General features: G+C 44.1%; 3 protein-coding genes across 3 annotated transcripts; all 3 read right to left on the bottom strand.

The window, feature by feature from the left end:
* Positions 1-3,914: 3,914 nt before the first annotated feature.
* On the bottom strand, positions 3,915-9,037 carry LOC136515228 (L10-interacting MYB domain-containing protein-like). The gene is made up of 5 exons (XM_066508885.1): positions 8,621-9,037; positions 8,462-8,534; positions 6,082-6,596; positions 5,745-5,796; positions 3,915-4,279 (listed from the first exon to the last, which is right to left on the bottom strand). Exons 1-5 carry the CDS (start codon positions 8,942-8,944, stop codon positions 3,915-3,917), a joined length of 1,329 nt encoding a protein of 442 aa, XP_066364982.1. The 5' UTR covers positions 8,945-9,037.
* LOC136514755 (protein ALP1-like) lies at positions 8,862-11,827 on the bottom strand. Its single transcript, XM_066508469.1, has 4 exons — positions 11,772-11,827; positions 9,812-10,318; positions 9,040-9,732; positions 8,862-8,946 (listed from the first exon to the last, which is right to left on the bottom strand). The coding sequence occupies exons 2-3, from the start codon at positions 10,313-10,315 to the stop codon at positions 9,043-9,045; spliced, it is 1,194 nt and encodes a 397-aa protein (XP_066364566.1). The 5' UTR covers positions 10,316-10,318; positions 11,772-11,827; the 3' UTR covers positions 8,862-8,946; positions 9,040-9,042.
* Positions 11,828-13,921: 2,094 nt separating this feature from the next.
* LOC136515227 (vegetative cell wall protein gp1-like) lies at positions 13,922-14,440 on the bottom strand. The gene has a single exon (XM_066508884.1). It carries the CDS (start codon positions 14,438-14,440, stop codon positions 13,922-13,924), a length of 519 nt encoding a protein of 172 aa, XP_066364981.1.
* Positions 14,441-15,806: the final 1,366 nt, after the last annotated feature.

Genomic DNA, 15,806 nt, shown 5'->3' with positions numbered 1-15,806 from the left:
TTCAGTTCTTACTACGATGCTAGAGTTAAGACAAGTCATAACAGAACACCGGTGATTCGTGAATCAATGCTCCCAGCTGGGTACTCCAAAAACACACGCCCCACTTGTACCCCGGGCACAAGCAGGACCAACCCACTACCCTTCTATCATGGGGTCTAGGTCCCCGTCCAAACTGGGACTCCAAGCCCCCGCCCCTGAGTCCCAGACTTAGTGCGGTGCAAGGACCTCCTAAACCAAAAACCACCATTATAGTCGGTCCAAAAAGAGCCAGAACCCATGACAAGAGAGTAACAAGTCTTCCAAGCACCCATACCCAAGTCTGTGCTTGGGATAATAAGTCTGTGACTTGCCTAGCGTCTTATGCAATGGTCGGTCCTTAATCGACACAGACAGTGAAAGCAGTGTAACCACGCTATGCCCCGAGGCCGCAGGACACAACTTCTTACACCCACCAATACCCAAACTATTTCCCTACCCGGTCACCATTTTTCTTTCCACCATTTATATTTTCCAAGTGATAATAATACAGTAATAAATTTTCTATATCTCACGAGTGACATGTAATCACTCGACTTCTACCAGAGTCCTGTAGCATATCAATCTACATGATCCTATCATACTAGTAAGACTCATAGGATAAAGATATATATATATATATATATATATATATATATATGCAGGTGGGTTCCATTCAACTCCTTAAAACTTAATGCACAAATATAATTTAAAGTGCAAAAAAGTAGGGGTTATGCACCGGGGCTTGCCTGGGTAAAATATAATCAAAAGTTAGTATTTGCATCTTCAGATCATCCACCATCAACTGAATAGAAAGCCCATTGCATCATCTCCTGGAGAGAATACCATTACACCATCTTCGGATTTCCAATCATCCTTCAATTGATCCGTTGATCCATCATCGTACCTATATGATATGTAATGCGATGCAATGCAAAGACATAATTAATCGACTGCAACCGTGACTCGTAATATATGATTTACGCCTCTCAAGTTAATGGACTAGTTCTAACGACTAACGTACTAATCTATGTATCAACGTCATTGAGAAATGTGTCATTTCCCAAATAGTATTTCAGTTATACAAACCTCGTTGTTTCGATATTTCATTCTATCGATTTAATCTTTATTCGAAATAGGGCATCATTACCTATCTAGCAAACTAATTATTCTAGAGCTACAAAAATTATAGTGAACAGCTAATAATATTAGTAATTTACTGTAAAATTTTTAGAGCTAACACTATCACCGATTTATCATGGAATTTCCTACAAGCTCACCTTTTAACAATATTAAGCATGTTAAAATAATTAGAGCAACCCTAAAAACATACTGAACCTATGCGAACAAAATACACTATTAGGTAGATCATGATTCTAGAAACTTAACAAACTTGGTTTGGTATTTTTATAATTTTTCTATAATTTATTATCAATTTCCAAGCATTCAGATGCTTGTTGAAGTTAACAAAACGCCGAAAAAGGAAAAAGGTCTTTGGGCCCGAAGCGGCCTTGCTCGGCCTGGTCCAGCGGGCAAAGCAGCCCAGGCGGACGAGGCGCGCGCTGGTGCAAGCGACCCAGTCACAGGCAGCGGCAGGCCGGCAATGCGAGCAGGGCGGCCCACGCGCGGGCGACTGCGACCAGAGGCTTAGGCGAGGACGGGCAAGAGCGGCCCAGCTATCCAGGCTGGTGGCCCACTGGCGCGCACGCGACAGCAGCCTAAGGCCGACTACGGCCCACGCGGCCAAGGCCCAGAGGGGGTGCACCACTTATGCAAAAAGAACCCTACAGTTTTACCAAATCAATCCGTAGTCCAACATACACTGTTCATCTGAGTTTAGCGGTTCGCATCTGGACCCAAAGAAAGGTTCTATTTTCATTTCTCACCTTCCCTTCGTCCTCAAAGCAGAGCACGGATAGGGGAGCATCGGCCGACGATGGCGGCAATGGCGCTGTGGGATAGGGGAAGGCACCACGGCGACGGAGAGCCTATCGGTGAGCTACACGGGGACCCACGTGGCCTCGGGCTGGCCACGGCAAGACTCGAGCTGGCCCTGGTAGCCCGGCCACGTGAGCCATGGCAGCGGGCACACCGGTTGTGGTGGCGCCGGCCAGGCGAGCGGCTACGGCTCTAGCAACACAGTGGGGCTGCACGGTGAGGTGGAGCTACGTGGGAAGGTGTGTGGACTCGGCGCACACACGCGCCCACACGAGATGGGGAAAACGCTGGCAAAGGCGGGCAAGAGGCGCGACACGGCGACCGAGCTAGTCTAGTCAGACCAGGGCATGCGTGACCCGGCAGCCTCCGGGCGCGGGCTAGGGCGGTTCATGGAGGCGGAGGAGGCGAGGCCAGTGCGGTGGCATGGGCGCAGCGGGGCCGGAAACGGAGCCCAAGAGAGCAGCGCTAGCAGGGCGGCAAGGAAACGGCCATGGCGGCGATGCTCTAGAAGCTCGGGCGAGGGCAGTGAGGCGGTGCGTCTGGTGCTGAGACGACACTATGGTGCCGCGCTGGGCTTCGAACGCAGCGAGAAGGGGCGCAGCGTGGAGCTTGAAGTGGCAGACGCGCTGGGAGGGGTAGCGCCGAGGATTTAGCCTCCATTTGTGCGCGAACGCAGGTGCAGCGCAGAGATAATGCAGAGACAACAAAGACAGTCAATCAGAGAAAAAGAAAGAGCAGACAATGATTCGACAACGCAGCGCGACGCAATTGAATTGAATGGTTGATGGATTCAAAGAAGGGGACGCACCACCGTATTCAAGCGGCGAGAAAGCAGTGAGGCAAGGACAAGACCTAGGCAGCAGGGTGATGCGACGAGTTGGACAGCGGCGCTTAGCGGGGGCGTGAGGATGACAGGGCCACGTGCTCATTACAATTCAGATAAGATGCTAGCGAGGAGAGAAAGACAATGGCATAGGCAAATAGATACGCCGGGGTGTAGGGCCAAGATGGGAGATGGGGCGGTGCATAATTGCAAAGCAAGGCAAGTACGCCGCACGCTGTGCCAGGAAAAAAATAAATGAAGTTGCTGCGCTCGCTCTCTCGACAGTTTGTGCTTTCACACCAATCACTTGAATTTATGAAGCGGCTAGACGGACAGCTATGTCGCGAGTACATTATCAAATTATCATAGGAACTAAAACGAGTCTATACGTAAAAACATAAACATGTCACTAGACCAAAGCTTTTCAACTTAGAGTGCTTATCAAAATAAACACGTGAGTATATATATATATATATATATATATTTCTATTGGTTTACTAATTTAGACAATTAGCAACATCTAGGCACAAGGAGATTTTCAACAAAGCTCGAATTTAAATTAGATTCAAAAGCTATATATATATCGTTCTGTTTATTAATGGATTTTATTTTATTTATAAAAATTGTTTTTCATGCTTAATCTAATACAACAAACCGTTCGCTACTTATTTGCCAGAAATGTTGTCAGACATTTCTAAATATTTTTACGCACTGAATAATTTTACTTGAATGTTTATCTGAGTCCACAAAACTAAGTCACTAGGATTCACTTATCACACCAAGTATGTTTTAATTCAAAAATCCGAGAAACTCATTTCGAAAAAAAATTATGCCTAAATCGCGGTGCTAAATAAGCTCGTAACACCAGAGGTGTTGTAGGTTCTCCCTGCAATATTCCCATCAACCGCTTGACAATGAGGATAGATGTCAACTATCGATGCTTCAGTGTCAGCTCATGGTCAGCAGAATTGTGTGGCCCGACAACTTTTGTGATCTTCCACTTTTCGGTGACCTTTTGCTTCCTTGCACAAACCCTCCATGGGCAGCGTTCCTTATCACACACAACTGTGTAACGGCGCTCCGCATATGAATACAAGACCTTGTAAGGTCTCATTCGTATCACTGTAAATGTCTGCAATCATCTCTTCAATGTAGGGAGGTCCTTGAACACCCTCCCATTCTCAATGATCATGGTAGAGCCGGCCTTAGGAGCTTCTAGGGGCTCATCATCACGTTCATCTGCACACACCTGATCGGAATGAGCAAGATCGCTGAACTCGTGAACTCTTGGATCACGGCGGTTGGAAAAGATACGTCTCAGCATCTCAACATCACTCTCTGTCAGCTCTCCAACAGGGCGATCATCATCAAAATTAAGAGCCCTTGCCATATCATATGACTCCAAATCAATCATAATTTTAACATTATTGGAGCCATAGAATCCATATCCACAGTGTACTTGCGCAGCAACAGGAGGCACATCCATATTCTTAGGAATGTCTCCTGCAACATAAGTAGAGAAATAAGGAAAGAATGAAAGAAATGGATGTAAGAAAGGGGGTAAGCTCCCAATAACCATGCGGTTAAGACACTTACTCGGATGATTCTGTGTCAAAGGGATCTCATGAGGAGGATCTGCCACAATAACATGAGTCTGACAAGCATCTCCAACTATCTCATTGGGGGCAGATTGAGCATCGGGAATCGTAGGTGCAACCTCCACATCCATATCAGGTTCTAGGATGGGAGAGTCGATGTGTGCCTGCTGACCCATTGGTGGGGAAAACCCATGATGGATGGGATCAACTAACACCCGACGCACAACTACGTCCAAACATTGCAGCTGGCTCTTCATTGCCGATCTCACCTAGTTCTCCCACTGATCCGCACATCCAATTGGGATCATTCGCCTGAGGATGTTGGAGGGAGAACCTAGGTGCAGTACACCCTCAACTACAATGCCATCATCATCATTGCCAAAGGCAATGCAGCTCCTCCCGAGCCCTTACAACCATCTCACTAAACGATGGCTTCTCATTAAGGCTTCCTTTGGATGCCGAGGGAAGCCACGCCCAGGGAAAGGAAGCCCCGAGGGGGATTTCACTGGACTTATCAAACCCTGTTGTTTCCCTCCCCTAACCCCTTTTCCATTTGGTTTTCCCTCCCGTGGCTTCACTCCCCCTCTGCCTCTGCTGCCTGCTTCACTCCCCTCCGCCTCTGCTGCCTGGTGCTGTGCGCTGAGGCTATTGGTGCAGGCGGGTGCTTCAAGAATTGTTAGAATCGGATAAAAACTTAGAAAAAAAAAATCAACAACAAATCAGGAAAATAATAGACATTAGTAGTAATCATCAAATCAGAAATAACCTCGAAAATCATTATTTTTTAAAAATAAAATCAAGAAAAGTCAGATAACATGGAAAATAAGAGATCTACATAAATAATACAAATCATGATTGATTTGTGAACAAGTATAGCTCAAATGTAGACCAAAATTCAAGCAGTAATAATACAGTTCCAATAGAGATTACGGCTCCAAAATTACAGCTCCAATAGAGATTATGGCTCCAAAATTACAGCATAATTGCATAGGTAATTTAGCACAAAGTAAGATAGTTCTCAAAGAAGCTTGAATCTGCACCTATTGTCAAAGTACAGCTCCAAAGTCGAAATAATACAGTTCTATCCATCATGGAACACGAACACAAATTAAAACTTCAATCTTAGCTAGCTACCCTCTACTCCTTTGTGTCCAGTGCTAGCAGCAAAGAGATGAACACACAAGACGAGGGAGGTAGACATTTCAGGTCTAATTCTGCAGCAAAAAAACATGTAACATCAGTGGAATTAGTAACTTAGCAATGAGATGAACAGAGAAAAAAACCAAACAAAGCAGGACGACTGACGAAAAGAAGTACTTGGGATTTCTTTTTTACATAGTGCAACTTATCTAAACTCTGAATTTATTTACCACTGCATTTCCATATACTCTTGCCATACTCTCTAACACTCCAGGTCATGTTCTAACACTACAACAGGTCACATTCAGATATACATTCATACAGGTTCAGTAGGTCATTCAGCAGATGAACACTACAGTAGATAAACATTCATTCATTCAGCAGATAAACATTCACACATGTTCTAACACTACAGTAGAAGAACACTACAACAGTCCCAATGATCAAATTAGAGGCATCCATTCAGATAAACATTCAAGTCATCATAAATATCCACAACATCAGATGAACATTACAACAGTCTTTGATGCTAGAAGAAGAGGAGAAAACTAAGACAAGCAAACATACCTGTGAAATTTTTTTCTTCAGCCAAACTAGTCGAACAGCTGGATTTTTAGTCATCATAAATATCTGTCGATTCATCTCAGATTGAAAGAGCTCATTAGCATCTGCCTTCTGCTCAATAGTTAGGTCTTCTATGCTATCCACGACAGCAATGCACTTTTCTACAGAATAGTCATCTTCTTTTTTCTTCTTCTCATCTAGTTTTTCCTGATTTTTCTCCATCTGGATCTTTCTCAAGTCTATGAATTCGCCGAGTTTAGCTGACATTTGACTTTGCTTGCGTTTTTTACCACTAGCACTTGCTCCCTCCTCTAGATTGAGATAGGGTGGTGCAGATTGCACTTCTGGGCCCTCAATTTGAGAAAAAGGATTTGTACCAAAATTGATGCCAATAGAATCAGAGCCAGCAGCCGTGTTCTGTGTACTTTGCTCAGAGTGACTTCTTTCAATTGGAGGTTGTGCTGTCATGTTAGGTGGCTCAGTTGATGTAAAATTCAAATCTCCAGTGGCTATACTTCCTATCAATACACATCACAGATGCACTCTTAGGTATTATTCAAAGTTATTCAGCACCATAGGCACATGTTTATCAATTCAGATTTACGATACAGCTAGCTCATGAATACAGCACCACAAAAATTGTATTCATGAGGAAACAAAGGAAAATTACCTATAGGTGTTAGGATTCTAAAGACTGGTGGGGCTCAATTACAGGTGCAGCAGTAAGACTTTGGTTTCACTGATTTCATAATGATATGTTAGCTGTTGATCCAATTGAAACCAGTAGCTTGATGCAGTGGTGGATTCTAAATATGACTATGTTGTGGCTTGCCTAGATCAGTGGTGGATATAAAAAAAAGAAAGCAAAAAGGGGGGAAACGAAATGACACTGTAGATCTACACTGCCGGCTTGGCATCAGGCAGTGCCGCCGGTGGGCTCAGCACCATTTTTGTGAGCCAGCACAAAACAACCAGGTGGGACAGCGAAAGCACAAGCGCAACATTTTTGTGAGCCAGCACATTGTTGTTGGCGTCGCCGTTGACGCTTGTGCGCCCTGATCGGCAGTCACGAGGCGTAGCAACAACAGCATCTGCCTAGGTTCCCCATCGGACAGGACTCTTTCAAGGTTCAGTAGTGTGTTTTTTTGTGTGGCCACATGTTCTGAATTTCTGACGGTATCCAGCCTTTTCGTCTGCTCCATCTAGTGCTCGGTGTCCCCAATGCCCCAGCTGCATGCAGGCTGCTTTCATCGCAGACAAGCTGGTGCGGCGAAGTGCACCACCGCGGCTAGGCCTCGGCGACAGAAACTCGCCGCGTGTGCATTTCTGTTTTCTTGGATATAGGGGGCTCCAAATACGGTTTTCAGGTACACGAGATCTCAACCATATTTCAGCAGCGTACATTTCCTGAGGCGAATTTTGTCAGCGTACATTGCCGAGCATTTGCAGCGTTCTACGTACGCACATGGCTGCGTAGTGTGTGCAGTGTAGTAAATCTATGGTGTGCCTGCTAGACTGGACCGGAGGATCTTGGTACGAGACCCTTGTTAGCCTGAAGTGGAAGTGGCTCACAACATGGAAGTGGGTCGACGGAGAGAATGGACAGCCAGGCAGGACAGTCAGTGGTAGTAGTGCGAATACAGTGTGCAGCATTCATTATGACTAGATCAGTGGTGGATTCTAAATACCAAGATAACCTTCTGGCTTGCTGCTATGAAGCTAAAACAACTGATGCCCAAGTCTTGTGGCTTGCCTAGATCAGTGGTGGATTCTAAATATGACTATGAATCTTAGAATAGCATACATTAGAATTTAGAATAGAACAGAATGGAGAGAAGGAACAAAAGAAGCTAGCTCTCGTACTTGCTCCCTGCAGTGCCAATTGTAGCAGTGCCGGCCGAGACGACCGTAAGCTAGCTATAGCTTAAGCGAAGGCGCGAAGCTAGCTGTTCATCAGCTAGCTCGAAGCCGCTGATGCTAGCATCGATCTTGCATCATCAATAGATGCATGATTGCAGCAGCTTGCACCAACCACCGGTGTATGTATATGCATATATAGATTTTTATATACCTCCTAGTCGAACCAAATTAAGCTTGAGTCATCAAAGTACTATATGCTTATACAAAATCAAAATTAGGTAGTGACGCCGCCGCGCATAAACAATTAGTACCAGCTAGTAGCATAAACTCCTATGTTAATTGAGATGTGATGACAGCAACGGGAAGAAGCAGGATTCTAAAAGGAACCCAATGGAATTTGGATTATGGTAATATGAAGATTGAAGTTTGAGCAAATGTCACTGAGAAGCCTTACGCTATAGGCTAAGTAGTGTCCAGCACAACAAAAACTTAATGTATTCATGAGCAAACAAAGGAAAATTACCTGCATACAATGATGCCAGGTGTTCATAAAGAGGAAGTGCCTTCTTTTGGAACTTACTGACTTTGGGATACTTCTATTAAATGCAACAAAGCAACATTTTGGTTAGCTTCTTAAAATAGTGAAAACACAGTACTATATAATTGACAGAAAGTGACTAACCTCAATTAGGTCTTCCCATTTCTTTGGTTCGGCAATTATCATGCTTAATGTCTCATTCCAACCAACACCACTCTCTTTTCTGGCATCTCTAACTGTCCTATAGTTTCCTTTCAACTCCTTCTCCTTCTCTTGCATTTGTTGTTTTGAAAAATGAGCTAAAGGGAAGGTTTCATTGAACCGTTTAGCAATATTTCTCCAACCATCTGCTGTCCAGCCATTTTGTGCCCTGTACATTGGGATATTGACATGCTCTTTCATTACATCCACCAGCCCTTTCTCATACGTGTAGGTCCATGCAGCCCTTGTACCCTGGGACGTTGACATTGCTGAAAAATGGTGAAAGATAAATATAAGCTAAAATTATAGAAATATAAATGTAAGGTAAAATGCTGAAAATGATGAACAATGCTCTAAATTACCATCTAATTATTATAGGCAGCCCACATCGCTTGCGCGATTTGATCTCGTAATGTGTTACCATCACTCGATTCTATCTCGCTTGGATAACTGTTATCCCCTTCCGGCATATCAACAAAAGTGGTTGGATTGATATATTGTGGTTGGTGATCTAGCCAATTATCTTGCCCACTGTGCGCTCTAATTATATTGTGAAATACCGCTGCTGCTGCAGGAATCTTGATCTGAGTCTCAATTGGATAGTGTGTTCCCACTTTCAGAATTGGAAACCGTTTTTTCAACACCCCAAATGCCCTTTCAATATGATTCCGAAGTTGTGCATGCCGATGATTAAACAACTCCTTGTAGTTTGCATACTCATTTCTCTGCGATGATCCACGCCTTCTAAACTCGCCAAGGTGGTACCTAACTCCTCGGTACGGTGCTATGAATGATGGAGTGTTAGCATATCCGCCATCTACAAGGTAGAATTTCCCTGGCGGTACATGAAAACCCTTCGTAAGAGCAGAACGTAGGACTCCTGCATCAGACGCAGATCCTTCCCACCCACAAGAGATGAAAGTGAATTTGAGATCAAAGTCACAAGCGAACATAACATTCTGGGACAATGTCCCTTTTCTGTTTCTAAAAGGAGGGGCCTTATCTTCATTGATAGTAATAGGGATATGTGTCCCATCAATGGCGCCAATGCAGTTCTGCACGTAAAAAGGAACCTAAGATTGTTGGAATAGTGTGTTTAGAATGATACAAGGGCAAGCAGCATATATGACTAACCTGGAAGAACGGCATGAACCGAGGGTTTGATAAAATCTTGGCATGTGTTTGGTTTGGATTTGGAAGCTTGATGAATCTATGAGTCAATGTTGGAATTATATCGAAGACCTCATTGACTTTCCTATGAATTGTCTCACCGCTGTGTTGGAATGCTTTCTTCAGCGTTTCAATGCTAGCATTATGGGAGAGCATGAACAAAAACATTCCTAATTGCTCCTCAATCTTAACACCGCGTGTGTCGCGTAATAAGTTTTCTGCTCTGAGAAGATTTGCTATAGCTCTAAAGATCTCAACCTCCATTCTAAACTCTGACTTGCACCAATTTTCGTGGCCTTCTAGGATTTCTTTGACCTTTGTGGCACCAGGAAGAGATGACGTGTGTTCTGGCATCTTTTCATCATAGAGACATGACATGACAGCAGGGACAATAACAAAGAAAAGTTCATCGTCCAATTCTTCCTCATCTAACATGAACTGCCTAACATCCTCCTCCCAAGAACCCATTATCTATTATATAGGGATAATATTATTAAATAGGATATAATATAACTAAAAACAAGAATTATAACTGATGTGCCAAACAGAAAAGAAGAGTTCTATGAACTGCAATACATAAAAGAAGAGTTCCCTGCAATACATCTCTGTAGCAAAATGTGATTCTTGTGTTAGGCATTTTCCTACTCATTTATTTCTTGTTTTGGTTCTTTGTATGTCCTAGTGAAATTCTTGCTTTCATCATCTTTGTCTGGTCTGCTATTATGTTTTTCTCTGTACAGAAATGAGGGGTTTTTTATACCAATATAATGAAATTTTGATAAATGTTAGCTGTTCATCCAGCATTTAGCCTGTTCCTGATGAACATATCAAGTACAGTAATGAACAAAGATTTGAGCAACCAAGAAGGCAAACATGGCTCGCTCATCCAGTCATCCTGTCATCCATCTTAATCAAAAAAGGGAGGGCAAAAGAAAACACAAAAGAATCTGCAAAAATGATGTGTGCAGGCACCGGGTACCGGTAGGAAAGCAAGAGCCCCCCCCCCCCACATGCCCCTAGGCTGTTCCAGTCTTTGACCCCTTTCCTCTCCAGCTCAGGTGAGCTGCCTGTGCCTGTGCCCCTGCCCCTGCCCGGCCCCTTGCTTTCCTTTTCCTCACCCCTCTCTCTCTCATAGGTTCAGGATCAAAGTAGATGGGACAGGAACAGGAGGGTTGATATATTATTTGCATTGACTTGGCATATTCATAGGATTTGGGGTCAAGTAGATAAACGGGGTCTTAATCCTAACTAAATCTATCTATCCTTAGTTGTGATATATACTCTAACAATGTGGGCTGGTATTGGAATGAGCATACTCATAGGATTTCATCATATATACTCAGAATTTGACCAGGTTTATAGAAAATAAACAAAATTATATAACTTTAAAGATGTTTTATTTGTTGACCCAGAAAATATGAACCGCTTGAGTTCTATTAAAACACAGAAGCATTTATGATAGTTCATTCGTTCCAACTTGTAGATGTTAATATAATTTCAATAAAAGCTTATTCAAAGTTGCAGAAGACATAACAAAGTACTAATTACTGAGACATGTGACTATGTGAGTATGTAACACACTGCAAAAGATTAGTATGTCCTGGACGGGTCTCATTATTCTTTTTGTTCTATATGATGCAGGCTTCTTTTTTGTTCTATATAATGCAGGCAGACATAAGACTGGTGTATGAGTGCATTATGCCTTCTAGCAACTAGCAGCAGGTCTTTGCCAATGTTTTTCTTTTAACCATAATTCACAAATGTCATCAAAATATTACCAGATCCTCTGCTTTGTTGACAAATATTACCAGATGTCGTCCAAATATTACCAAAATTGAAACATATAACCAAAGCAGCAAATTCATGGAATCACAGCTCAAATGAACAAGGGAGAGGAATAAGTAACAGAGACAAACAAAAGTACCTAAGCTGCTAAGCAAGGAAGTGGAACTTGCTGGGTCACTTCTTGTCTTCACCCTGAAAACAATCTGTCAACTGAGAATTGTAGATGAAGCAAACTAAGATGACAAGCAAATATCTAATTTTAACTATAGGTAAATCTGTTGGTATTACAACAATAAATAGAACAACATTCATTCACTGGTCAACCAGTACATTATAGCAAAAAATGGTAGATCCTTGATTTTTCTAGGATAATTTAACAGATCCAGATCCAGCTCCACTTTGAGTCTAGCTAGCCTAGCCTCGTTTACTCGTTATTAACTGCAGATTACACGTAGAAACGATGATCCAGAAATAGTATGCAATTTAAATGGTCCTATTATGCCAAGATCAATCTTATTATTATGTAGTTTTTTTTTGGTGTGGGCAATATGAACTCCCATCAGAAATACACCCAATAGCCAGATAGTTCATCTCCTCCATTAGGTGATATAAAATTGATTTATTCTTTTTTTCTAAAAGTTTCATGTAACCTTTGATCATCCCCACAGCTGTTGAGATTCTCTGTTGTCAATGACAACCTTACTGATGTTGGAATTATTTCTAATGAGCTTGACATGCTCATCCCAAATTTTTATTGACCAACAATTTTAATTAGTTTACAAGCCTATTCACAGGTGTATCTAAAGGATACAGTTGCACAAAGAGATTGCAGGGAGAACATTCTGAGAGCACAAAGGTCATGCAGCAACAGTGGTTTCATTCTTGATGAACTAGTTTGGAGACGAGGGTCCAGCATCTATTGTTTTCCTACAATCCACACAACATGTCAAGCATCTGTACTTTTTGTAACGATTTTGAATGTTTGCATACTGTTTTCTGTTTTCCTGAAAGCATGTACATTTATGTAGCGATAATGAATAACTAATGTATATTTGAGTCTCTATAGACCAGTTCTTCACTCTGCTTTACATATGTAAATTAAATTAATGAATACTATCCCGTCGCTGCTGTTTACCTTGCCGTAGAGATGCAAGAGTATCACTTCAGACTTCACAAAGCACAAACAGCTATAGGCCTGTCTGTGCGAGTATGCAATTTAAATGGTATTGCGCTTTGGATCTGGCTAGGTGAGGAACTTGGATTCATCGTGCACACTTCAATTCGAACTAGATCTAGGTGAGAAACTTGGACGGGTTCTTGGAGCTAACCTGGAGTAGATCTTTAAGCTCGGACGGTGGTGGTGGCAGTCGCGAGGCCGGCGACGGAGATAAGGAAGAAGCCGGCGGGGGCGAGCTCGGCGGCGGCGGCGGGGACGGGGGGGGGGGCGCGGCGAGCTCGGTGGTGGTGGCGGCGATGGGGGGTGAGCTCGGTGGCGGCGATGGGGGGTGTGCTCGGTGGCGGGAGGACGGCGGCGGCGGTGCTTCCTCTTCGTCGCCCTCGCTCGGGTCGGGGAAGAGCCGCCCGGACCCCTGGGTGCGGGACGAGCCACCCCGTGGAAAGTATGGGGCTCGGGTCGACCTCTCCCGGGTGACGGGCTTCCAAATGCGCGGGGGCTTCTCCCCGTGGCCGAAATCCGCGTGGGGGCCTGGCCCGGGGAAAACGCGGGGAAACCCCCGTGGATTGGGTCTCCCAAAGGAGCCCTAAATAGCACAAGCACGTTTTGCATGTCAACAAACTCAACATATCTATAGTGATCGCTTTCAACGGTGCCTCCATGATAAATGGTCACTAGGTTGTCCATCTATTTCAAACACGTAACGAAACATATATCCTTTAGTCCAAATTAGACAATACATATTATCAAATAAGTACTTTTTAACTACAAACTAAGTAAATAAGATAATAACTACATACATAGATACAGTGTACTCACTAAATAGCTAGATCCTATTTACTTAACTAAATATATAACTACCTATCTAAGTAGCTATCTAACTATATCTATGTACCTATGTACCTATGTTTCTATCTATCTACATATCTATCTCATTAGATCGCTAACTAAATCAACTACCTGAGTCATCACATTAACTAGTAAATAACAAATGCCAAAACTACTACACTACAATCAAAGCTAACTAAGTACGCACATTGCAAATTCATAATTTTTACCTGTCCGACAACGGAGTCGCGGACGTCGATGGAGTCGTAGCGGACGCCGGGCGTGGGTCAGGCCGACGAGCCAGGCCGGCGGTGGCACGGCTGGGCGCTGCAGGTGCTGGGGCCGGCGGGGGCGCGGTCGAGGACAGTGGTGCGGCCACGGCATGAGGGCACGGCCGAGGACGGCGGTGGCGCGACCGAGGACGGCGATGCGGCCACGGCGCCGACGTGGCGGGGCACGGCCGCAGGCGCGGGCGGCACATCGGGCGAGGTGAGGGCGCGGTGCAGGCGCGGGGAACGGCGTCGGGCGCGGCGGGGCGCGGCGAGGCGCGGGAGGCTAGGGGAGGGAGTGGGCGTGGGCGGTGGCGGCCGGGGGAGAGAGAGGGCGCGGTGCCGGCGCGGGTGGCCGGGGGAGGGAGAGGGCACGGGTGGCGGCGGCTGGGGGAGGGAGAGGGCCCGGTGCCGGCGCGGGCGCGGGCGACCGGGGGAGGGAGAGGGCGCGGGCGGCGGCGGCGGTGCGCTGGTCGGGCGAGGCGAGGGAGGTGCGCGAGAGAGAGGGAGAGGAAGAGAGAAAGGATTGGGGCCCATACGTATGGCATCTCTGCGCTAGTAACCCTGGCGCCGAGATGCCTGCCAAATCAGCGCCATGTCGGCTTCGAGCTCAAGAGCTCGGCGCCAGCAACGTTAGCGCCGAGCTAAGGGTCTAGATTTTAAAATCTTACCTTCGGGGGCATATTTGTGAAAGTTTTTCAAAAAAAAAGGGCTAAAAATAAATAATTCGGACAGTTCCACTACTCAAAATTTTTTATTTAAATGCAGCACATACGTTATTGCTAATTAAATGTATCACATATGTTCATCCATAGCTAACAAGGATTCTAATTGGAGCTTCTATTCTCTCCCCAAAAAGGGGCCTTGTTCAGACACTTCTACTCCCTCCATGGTTAGTCGGTTCTGGCTTGGTAGTCATCCGCATGGAGGCAGCAAGGAGAATCACACCTGCAAACCATAAGGTACGTGTTGTTTATCTTCTCCACTCTTCTTTGGATCCTTGATTTGAATTTTAGAAGCTGCTTCTTTTCGATGCTGGCCTCAACATCTGCATTCAAATTAGATTGGCAGAAAATCTAGATAGAAGATTTTAAATCGAGAGCCATTTTTCTAGATAGAGAATTTCGAATTGAGACTTCTTTCCAATCTAATATATCCCTGGGTTTAAGTTCATCTTGTTGGTTAGTGTATGGCGATATTTTTCCTTTTACATCTTGTTGATGGTATTGCAGCTTGACAATGTATGGAAGAACAAGATGGTATTGCAGCTTGACAATGTATGGAAGAAGGTGGTGGAGATAAGTGGAAGGGATGGACAAGAGGATGCATCATCTCAGACATATATTAAACAAACGATAAAAACATCTTTTCCTACTATCCTTATATTTCAGGGATTGTAGAAGAAGATACTGCCTTTTCACTTACCATTCTGAACCAAGACAACAAAAAGTCCTTGCTCTTTTGTTGCATCAATAATATTATAAGTGGGCCCTTTTGCAATATATAAATATCAACATATATTAGTTACACTCTTTTGCTGTAACTTATAATCTAACTACCTCGAGATACGCAATGTATAGCGATGAACCATTTCCTATAGGGTAAAGTACACTTTACAACCCTCAACTTGCACCAAAGTTCGATTTTCAACCTTCAACTATGAAACCGGTCAAGAAACACCCTCCAACTATCAAAACCGGACGAATTTGGTTCTCGGCCGGTTTCAAAAGCGGTTTTCTATTTTCGGGAAGTGCCGAAATTTTAAATTATTTTTTTGAGCATCTTAACGTCCTCAAATAAAAAAACTCAAAACTACAAAGTTGTAGATCTCATTGAGCTCTACAATTTACATATAAAAATTATCTTCATCTGACATCGTATCGAAGGGTTTTATATTTTTTTG

Source organism: Miscanthus floridulus, chromosome 17 (genome assembly GCF_019320115.1).
Source record: "Miscanthus floridulus cultivar M001 chromosome 17, ASM1932011v1, whole genome shotgun sequence".
NCBI classification, from domain to species: domain Eukaryota; kingdom Viridiplantae; phylum Streptophyta; class Magnoliopsida; order Poales; family Poaceae; genus Miscanthus; species Miscanthus floridulus.
The sequence above is the reverse complement of the archived record's forward strand: the minus strand, read 5'-3'. Positions and strand labels throughout refer to the sequence as shown.